General features: G+C 41.5%; 1 protein-coding gene across 1 annotated transcript in view; it reads left to right on the top strand.

Annotated features, from left to right (window-relative positions):
• The window catches only part of KBTBD12 (kelch repeat and BTB domain containing 12), a 29322-nt gene extending 10581 nt beyond the window's left edge, over nt 1-18741 (top strand). Inside the window, exons 4-5 of the mRNA XM_009978108.2 lie at nt 6604-6801; nt 18572-18741. Of these exons, the coding sequence (XP_009976410.1) occupies nt 6604-6801; nt 18572-18741 (368 nt within the window). The remainder of the gene's footprint in view (nt 1-6603; nt 6802-18571) is intronic.
• Nucleotides 18742-21442: the final 2701 nt, after the last annotated feature.

Here is a 21442-nt window from a genome sequence, read left to right on the forward strand (position 1 = left end):
CACCATGACAGCTTTAACCATGTGTTGCTTTTATGTTATATAATTCCTTCTTTATAAACCAGAACATATAGAAGGACTTAAATGAGAAATCCTATTAGGGAATATTTAGGAATCAAAGAATTTTTGTTTATCCTCCTTAGCCTGGCATCTCACCTCTTACAACTTATCTGTTTTGGTTTCTTTTTCCCCTGAGTTCTTGCTGAGAGCTTCTTTTAAAAGTTCTAAGCAGTTAAATGAGGTTCAATTAAATACTAAATGTCTCGATCATAAAATACTTATTTGAATATGTACTTTGGTGTCTCCCTGGAAAGGAAAGCATGTGTAGGAGGGGCTGGAAGGAGACATTTTACCTTCAATGCTTTAGTATTAACTGTGCATTTGAACAACATCTTATTCTAAAATAAACATGTCTATTTATAAATATGCTTTGGACTTCTGACAAGTAGCAGTTTTGGGCCTGATTCTGCTCTATTATACCTGTGCAACAGCCTCCCTAGTGCCTGCGTTCAGGGAGGAACAAAAAAGGCAAAAATTTGGTCTGATAGATGAGATCAGAAATGCTTCCTGCTCGCTTAAGGATTATCAAAGGAAATGCGAACAAGGCATTACAGGAGAAAAGAAGGAGCCGGAACCGAAGTGTCACCCATGTTTAGTACGACAATCATGTGTTTTTTCAGCCGCACTTCTAATCAATCTTTTGCTCTCATGTCTTCTACAAGCTGCATTACCTCATCTGCTTTGCTCTGCGTTAGTAAAGAATGACAGCGCTGCTCGGTTTCATCTTTGGAAGTGCCTGCCAGGGCTAGCTTTATTGCTCCCTAATTTCTCCGAGGAACCAGCTAGGCAGCTCTGCTTTGCAGAGAGTGAGAGAGCAACGTAAGTGCCAAGACTGTCAGCTTGAGTGCTGTTAAAGAGTAATGAAGGGAAATGTTACATAAGAGATTAGCGCTACTAAATCCATTGTGCATTCCAGAGATCAATTTAATAGTGAATTATTTTACGTGAGGCGATTTCACTTGCTTGTTGGAGAATTACTCCTTTATTTATTTTTTTTTTATCCATTTCCCAGGTTCCTTTGATAAAAATTCAAAGAGATGCTAGTCAGAATAGACGTTGCTGGGTACTGTGATCTGAGGACTTAATTATACGATAAAGAATTACAGTGTCAGTGCCCTGAGGGCACTACTAGGTCTTGATCATCCTGACCAGCATCACCTGATGCCTCCACCCACACCCTCTGCCCATAGGTCCAGGAGCATCATTTAAACACAGGCCTAGGGGATTAGCCCCTTCCTTTCACCTTGCCTTTGCCTGATGACTGCTGGTAAGACCTTCTGCAATCACCTCCCTCTGGTCCTGTGGAGCCATGCCCTGACGGTGAGCTCTTTACCTGGGTTGCCTTCCCTTTGGAAGCAGTTCTGCTCTTGTTACTCCTTGATATACTGCTCTGGCTGAGACTGTAGTTCAGGTCTAATTTCAGGTGTTTGTCAGTGGGGCAACCAAATTAAATGGTATGAAGTCTGACATTCAGAGGTTCCCATCACCCTGCCACTCTCAATGGAGTGCATAAGCTCTTTTCTGACCTATCTGGACCACCAACCACCTTACAGGTGTCATTTCAGTCAGCCAGCCCATCCATGTAATGAGCAATCTAGACTTGGATCTGAGTGGCTATCTTAGGGGGAAAAAAACTAATGATGTTGGACTCAGCTGACTGGTAAATTCAGCTGCATAAGAGCTTAGTGTGGATGAGACTTGGAAGTATAATTGTTCAGCACCAGTGTGGATGAGACTTGGAAGTATAATTGTTCAGCACCAGTGCCTGCTTTTACAAGTGTCAGTGATGCGGGTGAAGTCACAGGGCACGTGTAGGTAGGAGTGTTCCCTATCTCTTGAACTCAACTGCATATTGGTCTCACTCCTATAGAAATATACAGATATCTAAGGCATTTATTTCCTTTGCACCTGCTGAACTAATTATTGCCAGTGACTCTCTACCGCTTTGCCACAGTTACAGACATTCCCCCTCAAGGGCTGGAGAGGTGTTCTGTTACTAGAACTGATACGACTCAAATTGTGTTCAGTCTTCTCAGAGGAGTACGGGGTAAAGGTGGGGCAGCTGACCTGAGCAAAAGCACTACACTTTGCTTTCAGCCAGCTACAAGCAGTGTGTGGCTCCAGCAAGGCACAGGACTGTACCTCATTGAAATTCTGAAGATGTGCTAATCACATCACCTACCCTGCTTTGCCTTCTTGCATCAAAGGCTTGTCTTCTCTATCCTGATTTCTTAATAAAGATCATCTATTTTATTTATATATTTATTTTACTAATGGAGCTTCATGTTAAATTTAAAGTCCATTAGAACCACTGCTTACAGAGTGCTCTTGAAAAGTACGTTTGATTGCAGAATCATCCAAGCATGATATGGAAAGCTCTCAAGCATTAATGGGTTTGGGAACACAAAGGTGGCTTCACTGGCTTTCTTAGCCCTTTAGTGGCATCTGAAATATGTCCTAGGGAAAGCACATGATGTAAAAAGCCTAATGTGTTGAAAGAGTGTATTTGTAAGGGGGGTGGGGGGAAGGACTGGGTTCTGGGATTAAATCCTCTTGTGTGATGAATGTGAAAATGACAGAAATGTTCAAAACTCCCAGTGAGAAAACCATCTCCCCCTGCACAAAGGACACATAATTTCGTTTTATGCAGAGAACTAAGCCAGGTGGTGGTGAATTCATCCACTCTGTGATGAGATAGGTGAATGTGGCTTAATGAAGGACCCTCCCCAGCATCTGTTGCAGTCTGTGGGCATGGAAATAGCAATTCCTGCCCTTCTGCACACCTGTCTGGCCTTCTGGGAGGCTGCGACCTCAGCATGTGTGTTTTAATGACCTCATCTATAGTTCTGGGTAGTTTAAGGTACAATAATAAGTAGAGACACACGCCATTGGTAGGTCCCTTGACACAAGAGTCTTCCCCCAGATGATCTACAACCTTCAGCCCTCTTTACTGTGCTCTCCCTTAGCCTCTTTAAGGTAACATACATTTTAAGTAGAGCATCTTGTAGGAGCAGAGCGTGAACTCAGTTGTTCAGTTGCTCTACTCAACGTGAAATAAAGACAGTCTTCATGGCCTTAACTGTAATTCCGTATGTCTCCTCTTGCACTGCTAATGGTCTCATAAATCAGAATGAAGAAGGCAGTGGGACGGGGTGATCTGGAGTCATGAGTGATGGAGCACAAAGCAGCCTGAATTGCCTGACACAGCAAGATTCTTTTTTCTGCCAATATGAAGTCTTGCGTGGTGTACACGTTGTAGATGATGGATAGCCTGGTTAACGTGAGATGCCTCCACTCAGTTGCAGATGTGAATTGATTTAAGTTTGAGAAGCTTTTTGTTGATTTGTGTATTCAGTTCTTTGGAAGAGGCCTGAGACATTAGTCTCCATGGAAGAAAAAGGGTATTGTCTCACAGGAGTATTTCTCAGTTACTGCAGCTGGGAACACAGCAAAGCAGTGCTGGTACAGTCTAATATCCTCAGATTCCTTTGTTAGGAGTATTTCAGTGTTAGCATTGCTGCAGAAGAGGAGCTTGAAAGTCTTGATTTCTTGTTTTTGAGAATACTATTTTTCTAAGCTTGAAAACTAAGTTTTACTCCTCCTGAGTTTTCCTTCTTACTTTCTGTTTGCTGAGAACTTGGCTTTTCCCTTGTTGTAAATTGAACATGAAATTGGATTTATCTGAAATGGCTGTGGGGGTCATAAAAAAATGGGGATATTTTGTACCTTCAGGACTGCCTCTGATAATGACAGGATTAAACGACATTAAATTTAAGTTGCTTAAACTATCTAACAAAGGTTTCATAAATGGTTGAAAATGTGGTAGCTCTTCAGTGTTTGAAAAGATGCTCCAATAAGTCACAAAAGATTACTTACCTAATAACTGTACAGGAATAATGTTTAGAGGCAGATCCCCTGGATTGGCAGCTGAATGTCTTAATTAACTGGTAATCGTGATGTTTTGAAAAAAAGTCAGACTGTGCTGTATCAGTTTTGTATCTGATTATTTCTGTTCTGTCTGAAGTTACCATGACCTACAGTTACTCAATTTAGAAAATGACAATAAAAATGCACTAAGAAATAAAGAGCAATTACACTTCTAGAAGAGTTCTGGGGCATTTTGTCCACTGCCCTCCTTGAAATATCAAGGAAATCAGCAAAGTTATTGCTTGACTCTGACATGCCACATGAATTCCCTAACTGCTACCATTCATTCCTCTGATTGAACAAGATGCTTTTCATTCTTCATGTGAAGATTTTCTTTTGGGTGAGTGCATTTTCTTCAGTGGGTGTACAGTAACATCTGGGCTCATTTTAAAAAAAGCTAGCTTGATAACCAGTAGCAGTCTGTCTTTGGTATCACAAAGATGTCTTTTGAACATATCAAATTAGTCTGTGGGGAGCTTTAATATTACTGGTTTCCAGTTAAGACTGGCTTGAATATCTCTGTTACGCTGCACTCTGTAGACTGTACATACCCTGGTAGCAAATTGTCTTGTATGCTGTACTGCTGTCATTCTACCGAAGAATGCTACAGAATCAGAAAGACTATGTGATAAGCTATCAATTAAATAGCCTCATCAGTTAAAAAAAATTGATTAGCTTTTAAAACTTTTCTTGATAAATTTAAGGGAATAGTGTCCTGTCCTCAGAGTGACACATCTCTCGTAAGCCATTAAGAAGTAGTGGAGAATACTACATAGAAGAGGGTAATGCTCCTGGTGTAAGGAACAACACAATAAATAAATGTTTGAATTCTGAAACTTATTCTTGTTTCCAAATAGTCCCGGGGAATAGCGCAGTGAGACTCCATCGTGAGAAAGGCTCAGCACGGCAATGCATACAACTCCCTTTTTGGCATGGAAATGATTAGCAAAATTCCATGACCACAATTACTCCCTGTCTCGGCTCTCTTAGATGAATCAAGCCTCAGAGGAGGAGCCCATCAGAGCAAATGCTGTGTAGTTGGGGGTGTTAAGCTAGTAATGAAAGCATTTGGATGGTAGCCTTGTTTAAGCACACGTTGAAGGGAGCCTGACACAAACTGCTAGGATCTTTTTGGCAGGTATTAGGGCAAGTAAAGATTTGCTATGCATGGAAAAGGAGCAGAAAACCAAACCCAGTGAAGGCTTTCAAATTCAAATACTGAACTGAATCAAATGCTTCTAAGTTCAGCTGGAGGAAAACTGCCTGCTGATGATAATGGACACTGAATTTGGTTTTAAATTTGCTGCTCTGATGCAGGCATAACTAATCTTGTCTTCACCTTGCTCTAAATACAGATCAGGAACACAGTGGTAGCAAATTTGGAGCAACACAGTCCCCATTTACATGTTGCTGCCTCTGGCAAATACCTTTGGAGAATGCACAAAAGGTTGAAAAAACAACACAGTCCATATTAATAGGTAACTGGAAAACCATATGCAGGTAAAACTTTGAGCATCAGGAGCTCATTTCTCTGACAAGACCAACGTAACAGCACGAGGAGCAATATATTTTAAAAGCAGCCTCGCCAACCTCACACAGGTTATACTTGCAGTCCTTTGCATACGCAAGGGCATAATTACACACCATACAAGGTGTTTTGGATTTGCACAACTGAGCAGTCCTACACGTGTGTCTGGAAAGCAGCCTTCATGTGGAAATTGCTTGCATATTGCAGTCATCTTATACTTAAAAGTGGTCACATACACATGCACAAAAGAACTGCTTCAGTGTGCTATCAGTGCTCATTACAGGGTATTGTGTCCATTGGCACAGATGGAAAACCTGCGAGGGTACGTCAGCATATTAATTCTCACGAACGGAAGGCTGTGAATTCAAAATCTGGATTTGATCACTGGAAAGGATTTGGAAAGGCAGTGTTTACATTGTGATTTCAGTATACAGTGTTTGCAGCGTGCACTGAGAACTCGGGTATGTCTGCAGCCTGTTGCGTTATGTCCCGGTGAATGAAAACCTGGATCTGTTTCAATCCTGCGCCCTGACTTCAGGAACCCTAATTAACCATTCAACAGTAGGGCTTGTCAGAAATGGCTCAATTGGCACTCCTGCATATTGGATGGGTTTGTTTCTGGAAGCTGATTTCCCATAAGAAATATAATCTTTTTCTTTTATTGAAGACAACAAGCAAATCCAAATGATTGTTGGTTAACAAGTGTGAGGGTCAAATCCACTAACAGTAACTGGAGAATAACTTTTGATCCATTGCAACTTAATGATAGTGATTCATCCAGCACACAGAACAGCTAATTATGGTAAGTTCTACCACTCAGGCATAAAACAAGACAAAATACCTTTGTGTTTAGAAGACATGCTGCCTGTCCTTCCTTTGATACAAGACTTCAGAATGGATCTTGCTTCGATGTCTGTAGATAATATGCAGTAGTCTCTGCTTTGAGTTTACTTTCTAACCAATTCCTGGAGCTGCAAAATAGAAAAGAAAGGGAGGGACATGAGGACATGAAAACAACAAAAGATGCAGCAAGAATGTATTTTTCAGCAGAACCTAGGAACTGCTATATTTTACCTCCGTATCTTTTGCAGGCGGAATTGGATGCCTTGGTCGTGACAGGGGACAGACACGGAAATGTCTTGATGCAGTGGAGATTTATAACCCTGATGGAGACTTCTGGAGGGATGGACCTCCTATGCCTTCTCCCCTCCTCTCCTTACGAACAAACTCTACCAGCGCAGGCTCTGTGGAAGGGAAGCTGTACCTCTGTGGAGGATTTCACGGAGCAGGTACTAAAATGACTCTGACATTCTTTACACAGTTTCACTGCACGCAGTCTGACCTAATGACTGACCAACCCTATCAGGTGGCACTGACATGCCCTGGAACCACAGAGCTGATTAAGCCCTTTGGACTGCTGGCTCCTAATGTCAATATGAATTGTGTTCTGTTTGTTCTTTGCTTTTTTCTTAACAAAACATGAAAAATTAAGGATGTTTCTGATCTGTGCTTAACCTGTCCAAATCTACATCCAGAGCTACTGAGATCAGGAGCTTAGTGTGTTATGGACATTAAAGAACTTGGACATATTTGTTGAAGATTAAGGCACTACCCATTTGTCCTTAGCTAAGCTATCTGGCTCTGCCTATTGACTTATATGCTTTTCATAATCAGTGTTGAAAAAGCTTGTGTATTCAATGAGATACAAAGAGACTAAAATTCCAGATCTGGTGATTTCAAACAATCCTAACCCCAAGGCCACCTTTCTCCTTTTAGGTCTTCCTCCTCCCAATTGTACTTGGCTCTATTGAAATCTCCAGTACTGTTAACTGTTACATTTTTCATTATGAATGCAAAGAGTCTCTCAAAACATGCACACTACATAAGCTGCTACCCCAATTTCCCTTCGAGCAGAAAGCAGGAATACAGATGCATTATCCACTATTAAATGTCATGTCAGGCTCACTGTTGCCCAGGAATGGCCACGTGGTATCACTGGCTGACACGTCCTTCACATTACACTGACTCCAGTTGCACTGACTTTTACTTGTGTAACAGACTCTGAACTTAAAGCTGCTGTTATTTTAGAATGATGATTTTCATCAGCTAGTTCACAGCTCACCTTCCCCTCCTTTCGTTTGCTCCTGTTTGAGGAAGCCGCTTCCTGAAAACAATTATATGTGAGCTCTAACAGGCATGTTCTCATGTCATCTCTGATGGAAGTTCTGTGACCTCAGAGCAATTATGGTTGATACATCACTGTGTTTCCATAGCAAACATTGTGCCAGCATATTTGTTCTTTTCTCAACAGTTTAGGAAAAAGCCTAAAGTTAGTGGGTACAATTCTCAAAGGGCTGATCATTTGCGCTGGCAAATGAAGTAATTTCGTTCAAGGTGACTAACAGATTAGTATGAGATTTTCTGAATAAGGTAGCTTCAGAGCCATAAAAACACTCTCTGTACAATACCACCACGTTCTGTCACTGAGTCATGCATAAAGAGCGGTAGGACTGGGAGAGGCTGAAAGTCCTCCTGTGGATTTCAAGATGGCCATCTTTTGTACGTTTGTATAATGTCAGCTCAAAGGGGTCCTGACTCCCGACTGTACTATTGCAATCTATATAATTATGTATAGAACTCCCCTGCACTAAAAGTGTTATTTAGATTGGAAAACAAGAAGTCAGAGTTAGAAAATGCCAGTTTTGCTGTTACCTGTGCAACCTGAATTCTGACCCCCTGTGTGTGTCTTGTGTGCCAGCGAAGAAAGAGCATGTGATTGTGTTGTCAGATGTTGTTACGATGTCTATTAACAGGGGAGCCAAAATAAGATTCTCACTGTCAACCATAATTCAGATGTACCCACATGTTTGAGGAGTTGAGAGGGAGCTGTGCCTTAAAGACAGGCTTCTTAATGTGATTTTCAAGTCATTAAAAGAAAAGGGCTTTCTAAATCTTCTTAACAGTAACAACTTGTAGTTACTATCATCAAGAAAAGATGTGTGGAGTCCATATGCTGAACCTGAAGAGGTTATCTAGCTGGCCTCTTTCCCTGGCCTTTTCTTCTCTGCCTGATCTGCTCTTTTGGGATGAAGGGTGGAGTGAAAGAGGGTTGTTATTGTCATATGAGAACTTGGAGAGGGTGGCTTGACTTTTCTCTTTCACAATTACAGCTGCTCAGCAGCTTCAGGATATTTACAGAACAGCATGTGCTGCTGCTTTAGTAGAAGATAGGATTATATTAGAATGTACTTGTTTGGGTTTAGTCTTTTGGGTTTCTTGGCATGTCACTTTGTTTTTTGTGAGGGATGCAACCAAGAGAGGATATTCCAATCTTACAAAACATTGTAATTTAGTTTCAACCAAGTGGAGTTTTTGGAACAAGCTGGAGGCACAGTTGTAGCCTCTGGGTTTTCTGCCTGCTGAACACTAAAGGGCTGCTGTGGATGTTCAAGAATGAGTGCTTTAAAAAAAAAAAGAAAAGAAAATAAGCCAAAAGCATGGTTGCAATGAGAAGTCTTAGCCAATGTATACAAGAGAATGCAACCGACTCCCTGTATACTATAGGTCTGTCTCCAACTCCCCAGCCTCAACTTGCCTTTGCATTTGCTTAAATCCACTCTTGATCCAGCAGTGTGAAAGTTGACCTACCAAGGACATCGTTGCATCTTAATTTTGCTCGTATGTGCCATGCTCCGTATGCCTTTCTGCACGAGTACTGACTTAAATGGATAATTGGAGACCAGAGATGCTGCACAGAAACACAAAGCTGAAAAGCAGCTGTCAACTGCTCAAAGGCCTTTAGGTTTGGATGGAAAGACAGGCACTACTCGACTACTACCTCTTCTGAGTCTTGAAGTTTTGTGATGGCAGGATTCCCATCCCATATATGTCGCTTCTCACAAATCTTTGCTTGAAGGAGAAGTGGCACAGACCTAACAGCATCCCCAGGAGCAGAGGAAGGGAAACTGCAGCTACACAGAATCTCCAGAGGGAAAGTCAACTTGGCCAGCTGAGAGTAGCAATGCAGAGCACAGTCTCTCTAAAGGATGCGTGGGCTCCAAAGTTTGTCCAAGCTTCATCAAGAGAAAGCTTCCTCTGAACTACATGGAATGCTGTTCAATGTTGAGCTGTTAGTAAACATAGCTTGTAAGACTTCCCCTGCCGAGGCTTCCTCAAGTTAAAGCTTGCTCAAAAGTTTGGCCATGAAAGGGGTAAGAGAATTAATTCAGCTGAAGTTTAGATACTTATCTGTAGGGCCTATACTAAGACCTTAGTGACCTCAGGTCACTCAGATGCAGGTCCTTGCTGCTTTACATCTGGTCTGAAAGATAAGAAGGCAATTCAGAACTGATTACCTCTCGTTTCTTAGGGTTCTGTGTTTTGATCAGGATATGAGGGATTATAACCTGGCTTACCTAAGGCAAATACATCAGGGGCTAAGTGTCTACGGTTAGATGGTACGAACCACTCTGAGACCTCTGTGTTGTATCACTAGCTGACAAATGTTCTCTGTTCTTACGATCATGGTAAGCACCCAAAAAAAAACCCAGTTCTGCTTGTTTTGAATTTGTTTTCTCCTTAGGAAGATTTGCAAAACTTCATCTGTTAGTCAGTAGTTTATAAGAATTAGCTCATTTTCTACTAAAACTATTATGGCAAATAGGAACCATTAATCTGCTTGTCTCTGACACTCAGCACCAGCTCATGTAGCCAAGTGTCGTGAACGTTGCCTGTCATTTTTCAGCAATGTTATAGTATTCATCAAGATACTCAGAAATGTTTTAAATGGTTGGTTTAGTCCGTTGGTTCATAGTTTTGCACAGAGTGAAAACATTAGCTGTAGTATGAATGCTCAGAAGGACTCAACGTGCAGTAGCCAGCCAGCTTTCTACTAATTGTTAAAATATGTTGCCGCATTTACTGCTGTAACTATGAATTTTAAACCAGCCTTTGCAGCCTGATCGTACAATGTTCTTGTTGACATGTTTTATTTCCTTCATGGAACTAAAACCTGCCAACCTGTGCAGGCTGACAGCTACTCACGTTAGCCCGTGCACAGCAGAAGCAGCCTCATTAGCGTCCCTCTCCCAAGGTGGTAAGCAGCTCCAGGTATGCAGCATGACACGCTTATCAAATGCCTGCCAGATTGGGTTCCCTTTTTTTTTGGCTGCTTCTGAGTATTATAAATATTTTTTCTGGTGAAAATAATGAAGGCAAGGGTGTGTGCCTGTTTGCTGGGACTGTGTCATCTGCTGTCACTGTCGGCTTGCGGAGGCACATGCTTGTTGACTTTGCATTGTTGCTGCCCAAATACAGATCTCATAGCCTGTTTCTGGGGCTTGTAGCTGCAGTTTCAGATTATAGATGTTGGACCAACTGCCAGTCTCATGGATTTGAATTAATAAATTCAAATTCAGAGTTGATTTTTTAACTTGATGATTTTAATCAGAATGCCACCTTTACTGTACACCCATGTGACATCAGCTGATGTGCAAAGTAAAGGGACAGCCACCTCAAGGCAAATAATAAAATGTTTAATGGGTCTGCTGTTAGTGGCACGTATCACTTAAAAGATCTTATGATTTCATCAATTAAGAGCACATTTGATGTGGAACTGTTTCTCTGAAGTGGCAGTTTTGCCATCTCCAATGTAGCTTATAGCAGAGACGATATATGTACTGCTTCCCTGCTATATGTGTTGAAAAATTCTGTAATGTATTTAGCATCATGTGTGGGACCAGAGCTGCTCAACTCAGTTCTATTATTTACTTACTGATACCACACAGAAATTAATTTTTCACTTAAGTGGTGTTACAGTCAGAGGAAGGAGAAAGGGAAGAAATATCTATGAACTTGGAATGCAAGAATCTCAATTTTGTGTCTGCAACTGTTAGCTAAGATAGGTGATAGTGACACTGAGTCCTACTAGCTGTGTAATTCCAATTCTACAAAAAAAAACCCCACCTTACCCTAGATTCATTTTCTGGTCTCTTCTTCCTCATTTACATAAATTGCAATCCATGCATTGGAATAGAAGTGGCGCTGCTTGCGGCAGTGCGGAACCGTGTAGTAATTACTGTATTCCAGCTGAGCTAATGAGTTTGTATCTCTATGCCATCCTCTCCTGACAGTGGACTAGCTTAATAGTTATTTATTTTGACTAATCTCCCATAAAGGCTGCTCCCCCTAGTCTCCTCCATTATGTGATTTAGATGGAGAATCATTCTAGTGCTTGTTTTTTATTATAGTGGTTATGGAACATTACTGGAATCAGATTAAATTTAGACATATTAAGCAGTCTGGCACAGTAAATACTGCACTTGTGAAGTTTGGGGGTTGAGGGATCGGAACAAAACCTGTTTCTCCGGCACCTTCCCCTGTTCCCAGCTAAATAAAGCAGAGGGGCAAACCCTGGGCTGCCTATCTACAGCGCTTGTTTGTTTCCCTCTGCTAGAATTTACCGGGCAGCAATGAATAATTAAAGTTCTGCTGCCCACAGTTGTTACCATTTGAATAAATATTCCCACCAATGGAAGGGATTCAGAGTCCCTGTGTTTCGCTCGGCACAGAACTCTGCTGGCGGCCGCCCGCTGTGCCGCAGGCGCTTCCACGTCTCTCCATCCCGAAAAATGCTACTCGACCTTTCGCCTAATTCTCCCCCAGCACCGGTGCGAGCTGCCAGGCTGCTGCTGGGAACCAGTGGGTGGGAGAGACCTCTCCAGCTTGCTGCCTGCCCAGGGAGGGCTGCCCATTTGCCCCCTGCTCGTTAGCCAGGAACTCGCTCCCGCAAATAAGGCCGATAGAGGTCAGGGGAATTGCTGGGGAGCAGCACCTGCTCATTTCCGATCTAAATCTGACCCTGTGTCTGACAGCACCGTGCTAGTAATTCAGTTCTGCTTCCTACTAAGGCTCATTTATAGTTTATAAAGGGTTAATGAATGATTAATAGATATTTTAATGCATTTTAATTAATTGCTGAAGAGGTCTAGAGGTTGTTTAGAAACATGGCTTGTAGCCATGTATGACAACTTCTATTGTGTTCCTAACTGTCTGTCATGCATACAGTCTAAACATGCCTTATATCCCCTATTAATAATGTATTAACCCATTGTAAGGCATGTAGAAACAGTATCTCAGGATGGTCCGAGACCAGTAATTCTTATTCCGATCTTGCAGTTTTTATTCATATGAATGGTGCATTGACTTCAAGAGCACCGATCCTGCTATCACCCACAGTGCAAGCAGGACCAGTGCTTGTAAGATTATGTCTGAAAGAGGCCTAGCCTACCAACAGCAGGCAAAATCTGGAAAGATTTTACAAGCTGAAGTAGCTGGATCAATCCCAAGAAAAACAGTTGAAGTAGCTGGATTAGAAGTTCCTTCCTGTAGACCATCCCATTCTTTAGATCTATATTTTTTTAACTTTAATATGTATTGATTTGTGAGTAAATGGGTGGATCATGAAGCTACAGTCCTGAAGAATTACATAGCAGAGCAAGAGGAGAGAGGTCCTGTTTATGAGTGAATGTCTTACCTTACTCCACGCAGGTGCTCTGAAAACAGTAAGCTGTCACAGTTGTAAATTCAAGCCCCAACCTGCCTCCCAGATTTCGCTGCGTCTGGTAGGATACGCTGCCTTGGTACTTAACATCACGAGGGCTGGCCAGCATGTTAAACAGCCAAGCCAAGCTCCCTCTCCTGTGTATTCCCTGCCTGCTTCTGCCCACAGGCGTAGATGATGGATGTGCTTGACCTCGCCAGGGGTGTTTGCGGTGTTACACGAGCAAGGCTGGTGGAGTTGGGGGGAAGCTCACATACACAAATGGGATTGAAGGCCACAGACTTGATGAACTTGTTCTTTTTCCTACTGCAAATGAGGAGCCAGGACATCTGGCAGTAATGATCTAAATGCACTTTTATCCCATTGCAACACAAACGTGAATTCCCAAGTCACCTAACTCCACATCATGTAATTATGAAAGCAGCTATTAGTGGCAAGGAAGATAAGTAGCAGAGGCTAGTCCCATATGTTTAAAAATCATTTTCTGGTCTCTGGTACAGATAATGGCATGCAAAACCAGGTACGAACCAGCAGCAGAGGCTGAACTGCTTCAGGGCAGCTCTGGGGTGGCGGTTAGGTGACAAGAACTGGAGGAACCAGTGAAAGAAACACCTGAGTAAACATTTTGAGGACTGTTGGGGAAGGGCAAGCACCTTGTGGTGTTCAAGTGCCTTTTTCCATGGAAAAAGCAGAGCAGGCAGTTTACAGTTTAACCACTACAGGTTTGGTGTCTTTTTTTATAAACCAATTTATGGCAAAAGAAGATAGAGCGTGTTAGTAAATTGAAAACTGGAAACGAAAAGGTGCTGTGATAACCTCAGAACTAACATCAGCAGGAGCTCAGGCAAGTAGCCTGTGTGAGGATGTCCAAGGGCACAGAGCTCATGAGCAAGGACAGATGTGACACTGGGACTACCCAGCGGTTCTGTGCTGAGGTCTCTGGCACTGCTCTGGATAAACTTGCTTAGGTACTGCTGGACATGTAACAGTATGTCAAGGTAGCTATGCCACAGCTAGTAGGCAGGTGAGCTTGTCCAAAACTACTTTGGATATCTCTGCCCTGCACACATGCAGAGGCATCACGACTTGTGACTTGGCACATGCTCTCGCTGTACCAGCCGATGTCAATGGGCCTCTGAGAAATAATGAAATATTGACCACATTTCAGCAAACTTGCCATAAGTTTAACTCCAGTGAACTACAATTCAGCACGAATTTTTTTGAGTTCAAGGCTCTGGACACTAAACAAGCTATAGTAGAGTGGATTTATTTGTATTGACTTACAAACATAATAGCTACATGGTTAATAGTCCTGGGTGACCTATAGATTTTCTACCTGTTAAGCATGTGGCTTAGCTCTTCTACATCTGCCTCTCTTTAACCCTTCCAACCCAAAACCTGATAATTGAATTCGAATGTTCAGTTCCAAACAGGAAAGAGAAAGAAAAGTCAATGGCCAAAAGTGATAATAAATACTATATTCAGACAGAAAGTTGTTCCTCCCTCCAACCTCCAAATCACAAATGGAATGCTGTTCAAAAAACAAGGAATAAAAAGCAGATCAAATATTTATGTTGCCTGCAGTCATACTGGGGTCTTTCCAAGAATGGCTCATCCTGATTTATGGTCAATCCTGATTCAAATGGCATGAGAAAACTTACAGCATAAAATGAAGTCTGGCCATATTTGGGGAGTGAATCATATTTGAAAACAAACCTTTTAAAGAGAAAACATGATTGTGTATGTGGAGTGCAGGCACTTACTGAAAATTAACATTTTTTTTCTGCACATTCAAAGAAAAATTTCATATGAAAAATTGTAGGAAAATGTTTTGTTTATAGGCTAGAATATAAAAGTTAGTTTAAAGATTAGACTCATTTTGCTTTCAGACTACTATATTTGCATATATGAAATACGATTTTAGCATTTATAAATTAAACATTTTCAGGTATAACTCAAATTCTTTCACTGTAAAAAGATGGGTTTGTAAGCTCAGTTTTAGCCTTCAGTCTGCACTTGTACATCAAAAAGGCATAACTATAACGAAAGAGTTCTGACTTTTTTTTTAAATACCACAACTTCTAGTGGGGATAAACTTTTGCTGGAATTAATGTTCCCTATGCTGGTTTAGCCTTTTCCTTTCCCGAATAAAAATAAACTATACTGCTATAAACACTGTTGTATTGCTTGAAAATGATCTGCATTAGGGTTAGGATTGTCCTACCTGAATAATTCTAATTTAAAGTTGTTTAACTCCTATGCAGAAGAACAGAGTGTGAAGACAGTTTCTTAAAACTTCTCACGGTTAAACAAGAATGTGCAGAAAAATGCTGCCTCATTTTGCAGAAAAAATGAAAGCGCTTGGAAAGGAGTGAAATCCTTTCATTAGGTTAAGGTGGTTGTCTGGTCAGTGATGCAGAATAATGCTATGTATGACAGGGAATTCTGTGGGTGGCTTTTTAATTAAGTAATCTGTGTAATACAGCCAATCTCTTTTTGTAGATGTCACATTATTCTCCTGTAAGCAAAATTGGCTGCTAAGATATTGCCTTTAAAAAACAAAATTGCAATTAAATAAGGTGAACCAATGAGGCAGAATCTGGAATTATTTGTACCTTCTGGCTTAAAACTGTTTATTGGGATTAAATCCAACATTATAGCCTGGAATCAAAGATGCTATTCTCTTTGAAAAACATTACCTTTTCTATTGTCCTAACCGAGGCGGGGGGAGAGGGGGAAGACTTAAGAATTGAGGTGTTTAAACTAATTTCTCTTTTAAAAAGAAAGGACTGACATAATTCTTTTTTCCTGAAGTATGACTGTATTTTGAGCAGTGCTTTTCCTCACATGAACTTTCCCCTCTAAAGGGTGGTGCTTCCTTTCGTATTAAACATGATAATACTAGAGAAATGATTGCTTCCCTTATTCCAACAACATACTCTTTTTATCTCCCGAGGGCTAAGAGTTAACTCACCCTGCATGTGCTGGAAAGTAGAATTTGTAGAGTGGGGCAAAACCAGTTACAACATCCCACAGAAAAGGAAACAAGGGACACTAAAGGTTGTGAGTCACCAGGGTCAGGAAAAAACATAGCAAGGCTTGTAAGGAAGGGTTGCTGAATTTGCCTTTGATGTTTTAATTATGATATTTTTTTGTTCTGAAGTGTTGCAATCACCCACAGAATGTCTCGGCTCCAGTGTCTGATTTTTTTTTTTTAACTCTGATTGTCTCAATTTTGTCATCATCCATGCCAAAGAAAATCCAGGCATAAAAATTTATTGCATAAAGAAGATGATCTAATAATAAATACAGGGGCTGGAGCCTCCCATGTCAAGGCTTAGGTCTGTTTGTGTCTCTGTATTTGCCTCTTAGGAAAAACCTGTTCACTCTTGCAGGGTCTCATAGAAATGAGCTCTTTGCTGGTACTGGCACGTGTTACTTGTTTGCAATTTGTCAATCATGCCTTCTCTCTTCATATGTAACTGGGTTTTTTAGCAGTTTGCTGCCTTCTCTCTTGGATGGGTACCGCTTTCCTGCCTATTATTATTGTTCTCCTTTAATATCCAGGTTCAATAAGCAAACCATCATGACTGTTCTTTTGCTTTCTGTGAACAGCAGAAAGGAATGGAACAAGGACTATTCAGATGAGGCTAAATCCTGAAATCTTACCCAACTTTTCCTGAAGCAAGCTCCCAGAGATCTATGAAAGCCCCAGAGATCTGGGTTTGGACCAACAAAAATTATACCACAATTAATTGTGACACAACTGACGGGGAAAATGAGCATGGGCTGTGGACAGTGGGGTAGAACCTCTGTGCTACACTCCTTTATCAGGTGAGAGAGGGGCCAGAGATGGTGAATGGTTGGTGAGTGGTTTCTTTAGATAAACAGGACAAAATGTGCAGAAATTTCCATAAAGCTGAGACATCCACAGCTCCCGTACATGTGCAGGACCTGCAGTAAACAGAACTGTCCCGAATCAGCTCAGTAAGGAACCGATTCTGGGAGGGGCAGAAGTCCTCTTTCCATCTGACATCCCCACATCCTGAAGCCACTTGCAGAGGATCCCTAGGGGTATTTTAAATCCCACGACACTACGTTGGCATAACATCGACACCAATTTCGCATGCAACCTAAACCACAACAGCACTTGGGGGTGCTAAATGCCCAGGGTTGCTGTCCTCTGGAGGAATATGTGGTGTGTTTCCAACACAAGAAACAATGTATGCCTCTGGATGCTCCTCTATATTTCACCCTTTTCCCCTTCCTCAATCTTTTGCTGTTAGTTCCACAGAAGAGCAGTGTCCAAACAATGAGATGCAGTCGACAGATGTGAAGAATAGGGTTGTTTGTGGCTTTTTAAAAAAAAAAAAAAAGTTTTCTAGATGGGATAGATGAACAGAAACCTCAGTCTGGATCCTGTAAAGTTTAGCCTGTCACCAGTTAAGACTTAATAAAGCAGCATTGAGTATTCATTGTTTCTTGCTATGATGGTTCTTACCCTGGTACTTGTGAAGTCTCTGTGCTTGGAAATCTTTGAGATCTGGCTTCTAAGACGTCTATCCAGAAATTCACTGGAAGGAAGCTGACAGCAAAGCATGTGTGAGTCCTCAGCTCAAAGTAAGAAAAGTTTAGACTAAGGTTATGTGCTGTGAGAAAGCAACTTTAAGACAAAAAGAAAAAGCGAGCAGAAAAGACAGACGCTTTTTATTTTTAGAAGAGAACTTGGCTTTGCGTAGCAATTGCTGGAGAGTTCAGCAGTTTTGTTAGCAAAGAAAGGTTTTGCGTTCTTGTAAGAAGTTTAATACAGCACTGCTGGTTGACAGCTATGGTTCTCCGCTGCATGGTGACTCTTTCATTATTTTTTGTTAGTCTCAGTAAAAAGCTTCTTGTCCTGAGATGGGCTGTGATTTAATGGCATTCTCTAACCTGACCGTTGATGACAAATTCCTCAGCACTTCAGAACAGCTAAAATACATTTAAAGCCCTAGAGGTTTCTTTCTGTCTTTATTTCTCCCCAAATCATAGGATGTCCAGACTTCTCACCCAAGAAAAGCCACAGCATTGGAGTGCTTCCAGGAGCCGGAGAGCTGCATTTTAGTCAGGGCAAAGAAAAGACTACATACGGCATGTAGGCATACTCATAAACAATAGGCAATACTCTAGCCCTAAAAGATGAGCATTTGACAATTGATTGCACAATGAAATGCCACCTGCATACTTGTACCAAGATGGAGCACTTCATGCTTTTGTCCCTGCAGCTGCACCTGGAGCCCAGAGTGTGAAGACTGAATACACTGTGCAGATCTCCATCTGCACGGTCTCATTTGCTGTATGTTGACAACTCACATGGTCTTCCAACAGCATAGCTGTTAGTACCACAAAAATTACCTTTTCATTGCCATCTTACAGAAGTGTCATAGTAATAACTGCACAAACCTCTTTGATCCTGTTTGACTTGACTCCTGATGCCTGCTGTTGTTGCTTCTGTTTCTCAGCTCGTCATGAAGTTATCACCAAAGAGATCCTCGAGCTGGATACGTGGGAGAACCAGTGGAATGTGGTGGCCATCAACGTTCTCATGCACGACAGCTATGATGTTTGCCTTGTTGCTAGGCTGAACCCGCGGGATCTCATCCCCCCTCCCCCGGATTTAGTGGACCAATAGAAGAAGCTCAGTGACTCTCAGTGCTTCCAGATTCTGCAGAAACTAAAGAATTTGGAGAGACAAATGCTGCATTGGTTCTGAATGACACTCGAGTCCCATGGAGAGGAGCAACACATGCTTAAGGACAGAATTGCCTTTGAGTCTGCGCTTATCAGACGATGCTTAATTTGCTAGTGCTGGTACTCTGGACTTACCTGATTGAAAGTGGAGGTTGCCCAGTCTTTGTGTGTGGCTCTTCGTCTTCCACCTGTCTGTGCAAGCTCCAGCGTTGGGTGCAGCCTGGGCTTCTGGGGCCCTTTGCTTCACAGGCACAGTGGCAGTTTCACAGCAGAGCATGACATACAAAGGAAAGCTCTAGTCAGGGAAATCCCTCCTTTGCTGTTCATCCCACCTGGTTCTACTAAGCTACCGAAGAGGCTAAGAGATATATTAAGTCAGCTGATGAAAACCAGTCCAGCTGTACCAAAGGGCCAGACTGTAAGTGGCTGACACAGGAGCAAAGACAAAACAGAGAAAAGCCTTTGTTTTAAACAAAGAACCATTACCAGGGTTCATTAGCCAAGTACACCAGCTACTGCAAACATTCTCTCACCCACAGACAGGACAGTCGAGAGATCCTGTCTTTGACAACAGAGCTGAGCCTAGTCTGAAAACTAGTCTTGCAGCAACAAGCACAAGCAAGTCTTCCAGCTGGGTTAGCAGGCAGCCTGTACCAAAGACAAGAAGAATCCTAAATTTTCACATGAATCCTACCTGTTATGAGGTCTGGTGTGACCAGAACTTTAAATCTCAGTTAGAAAACCCTCTTCCTTTGAGTGATGGAGAAGGGGATGTAAACAAAAAGTAATAAATGAGACCAGTATTATCTGCATATCAACTCTGCAGCTACAGAGAAAAGATAGATATGCTAAACAATTAATGTTTATATGACAGTAGCTGGTGTTATAGAAGTAGTTTTAATGAGGTAGTATAAGGTAAATTCTCTACCAACAGAATTGGCTATAATCACAGGGAAGAGGAATAATTCAAACACTGTTTCTTAAGGCAGCGTTAACCTTTATAGGGCTTGAAGACAGTAGGTTATAGAGAAAATTGTTACCAGTACTGCTATCTTATTTGAATTACCAATAACTACTCATCAGTTCTCTGGTGCCTACCTTATAGTGTATCTGTTTGTCACTGCCTGGCCAGTACGGCCAAGAAACTGGAAATCTCAGTTGTGCTCTTGGGCCAAAATTGCAAATGATAGTATGCTGCAATGCAGAGTGAATGTCAGAGGCAAGCACTAAGAGTGAACTATGATATAGTACAAGAATGGTCATTGTCAGCAAGAAGTTGCTTTTGATGGCTACAAAAGCAGCAACAAAACTGGAATGAAATAATTGGCAAAGAAATGAGGGAATCCATCACCTAGTTCATCTGTAGTTGCTTGCAGGAGTTATACTTCAGAGCATCTCCACCTTCTTTTTCAGTCATGTTTTAGGCTGCAGAAATGCCAGTTGCTTTTTTCCTGTGTTTGTTTTTGCCTGCAATGCTTATGGCAGAGACATGGAGAGGATGACCCAAAAGCTCTTTCCCAATTCTGACTTTTCTGATTCATGAACTATTCTCTAAAATATCCAGTGGGAATATTAAGCTGTCATATAAAAACAATTAGCAGGAAGGTCACTAAAGTTTACCTGATAACTATAGTAGGACACTGAGGACTATTCAGACAATAAGGGAGTTTGTGGGGGGGAAACTAAGGAAAACATGTAGAAAAAGAGTAAATCTGTGAGCCTTACAGCTAATCTCTTGTCTCCCTTTACATTTCCCAAGCAGAATGAGTGTCATAGCCTAAACGCAAATTCTTGTATCATTTCTGTATCATCCAGTCATTCTTTTTTCTTTCCATTGTTCATATGTAGCTCATTATCTGTCTGGAACGGAGTTGTGACAGCCATGAACTTCAGTGGTTCAGTGGCCGGTTTCTAGAGTCTGGACCACTCTGGTCACTAAATACAGATGTAGGTATAAGGTCAAGGAGGCAAACTGCTTTAATATGTTTTTAAATAAAATCAGTAGAAAGCTATTCCAATTAACCATCCAATATTGGAAACATTTTTTTAACTTTCATTGTTACTGCAAAGTGAAGGTAATCTTGTTCTCATTTCTCTACAGAACTCTCAAGGCAGCTGGAAGCAATGCTCTTGAGCATCATTTAAGTGTTTCCTTGTGAAATTCCAAATTCTGCAACTGTATCTACTGATTTTGCTTCTTTTACCTTTTTTGTTTTAAGGAAGAATGTTTTAAAGGTGTGGGGTTTTTTTTGGTTTTGATCTCTGCTCTGTGGTCTATTCCTGACAATGCAAATCCTCAGGCGGTTTAAAGCCTGAGTTAATCTACTAGATTTCACTCTCCGAAAGACAGTCTACTCGGAATATTTCAAGGAAGAAGGGAGACTTTTGCAGGCTTTCATTAGTCATATTTGAACATATACGTGGAACACAGCTGAGATGCCTCTATTAAACTTTTGTTCCAGTAGTGAGCTGGCTGTTTCTTTCCCACTTCATGTTTTGCTTTTTATACTGATGTTTAATGAGCTGGATGGAAGGAAAATACATACTCTGAGAAGGTCTGTCTTGATAACCAAGGAGAGTCATCACATGTGTTTTAATTACTGGCCTTGCAATCAGCCAGTTTGAGCTGTAGTGGGCAGTTA

This window comes from Tauraco erythrolophus, chromosome 12 (genome assembly GCF_009769465.1).
Source record: "Tauraco erythrolophus isolate bTauEry1 chromosome 12, bTauEry1.pri, whole genome shotgun sequence".
In the NCBI taxonomy this organism is placed as follows: Eukaryota; Metazoa; Chordata; class Aves; order Musophagiformes; family Musophagidae; genus Tauraco; species Tauraco erythrolophus.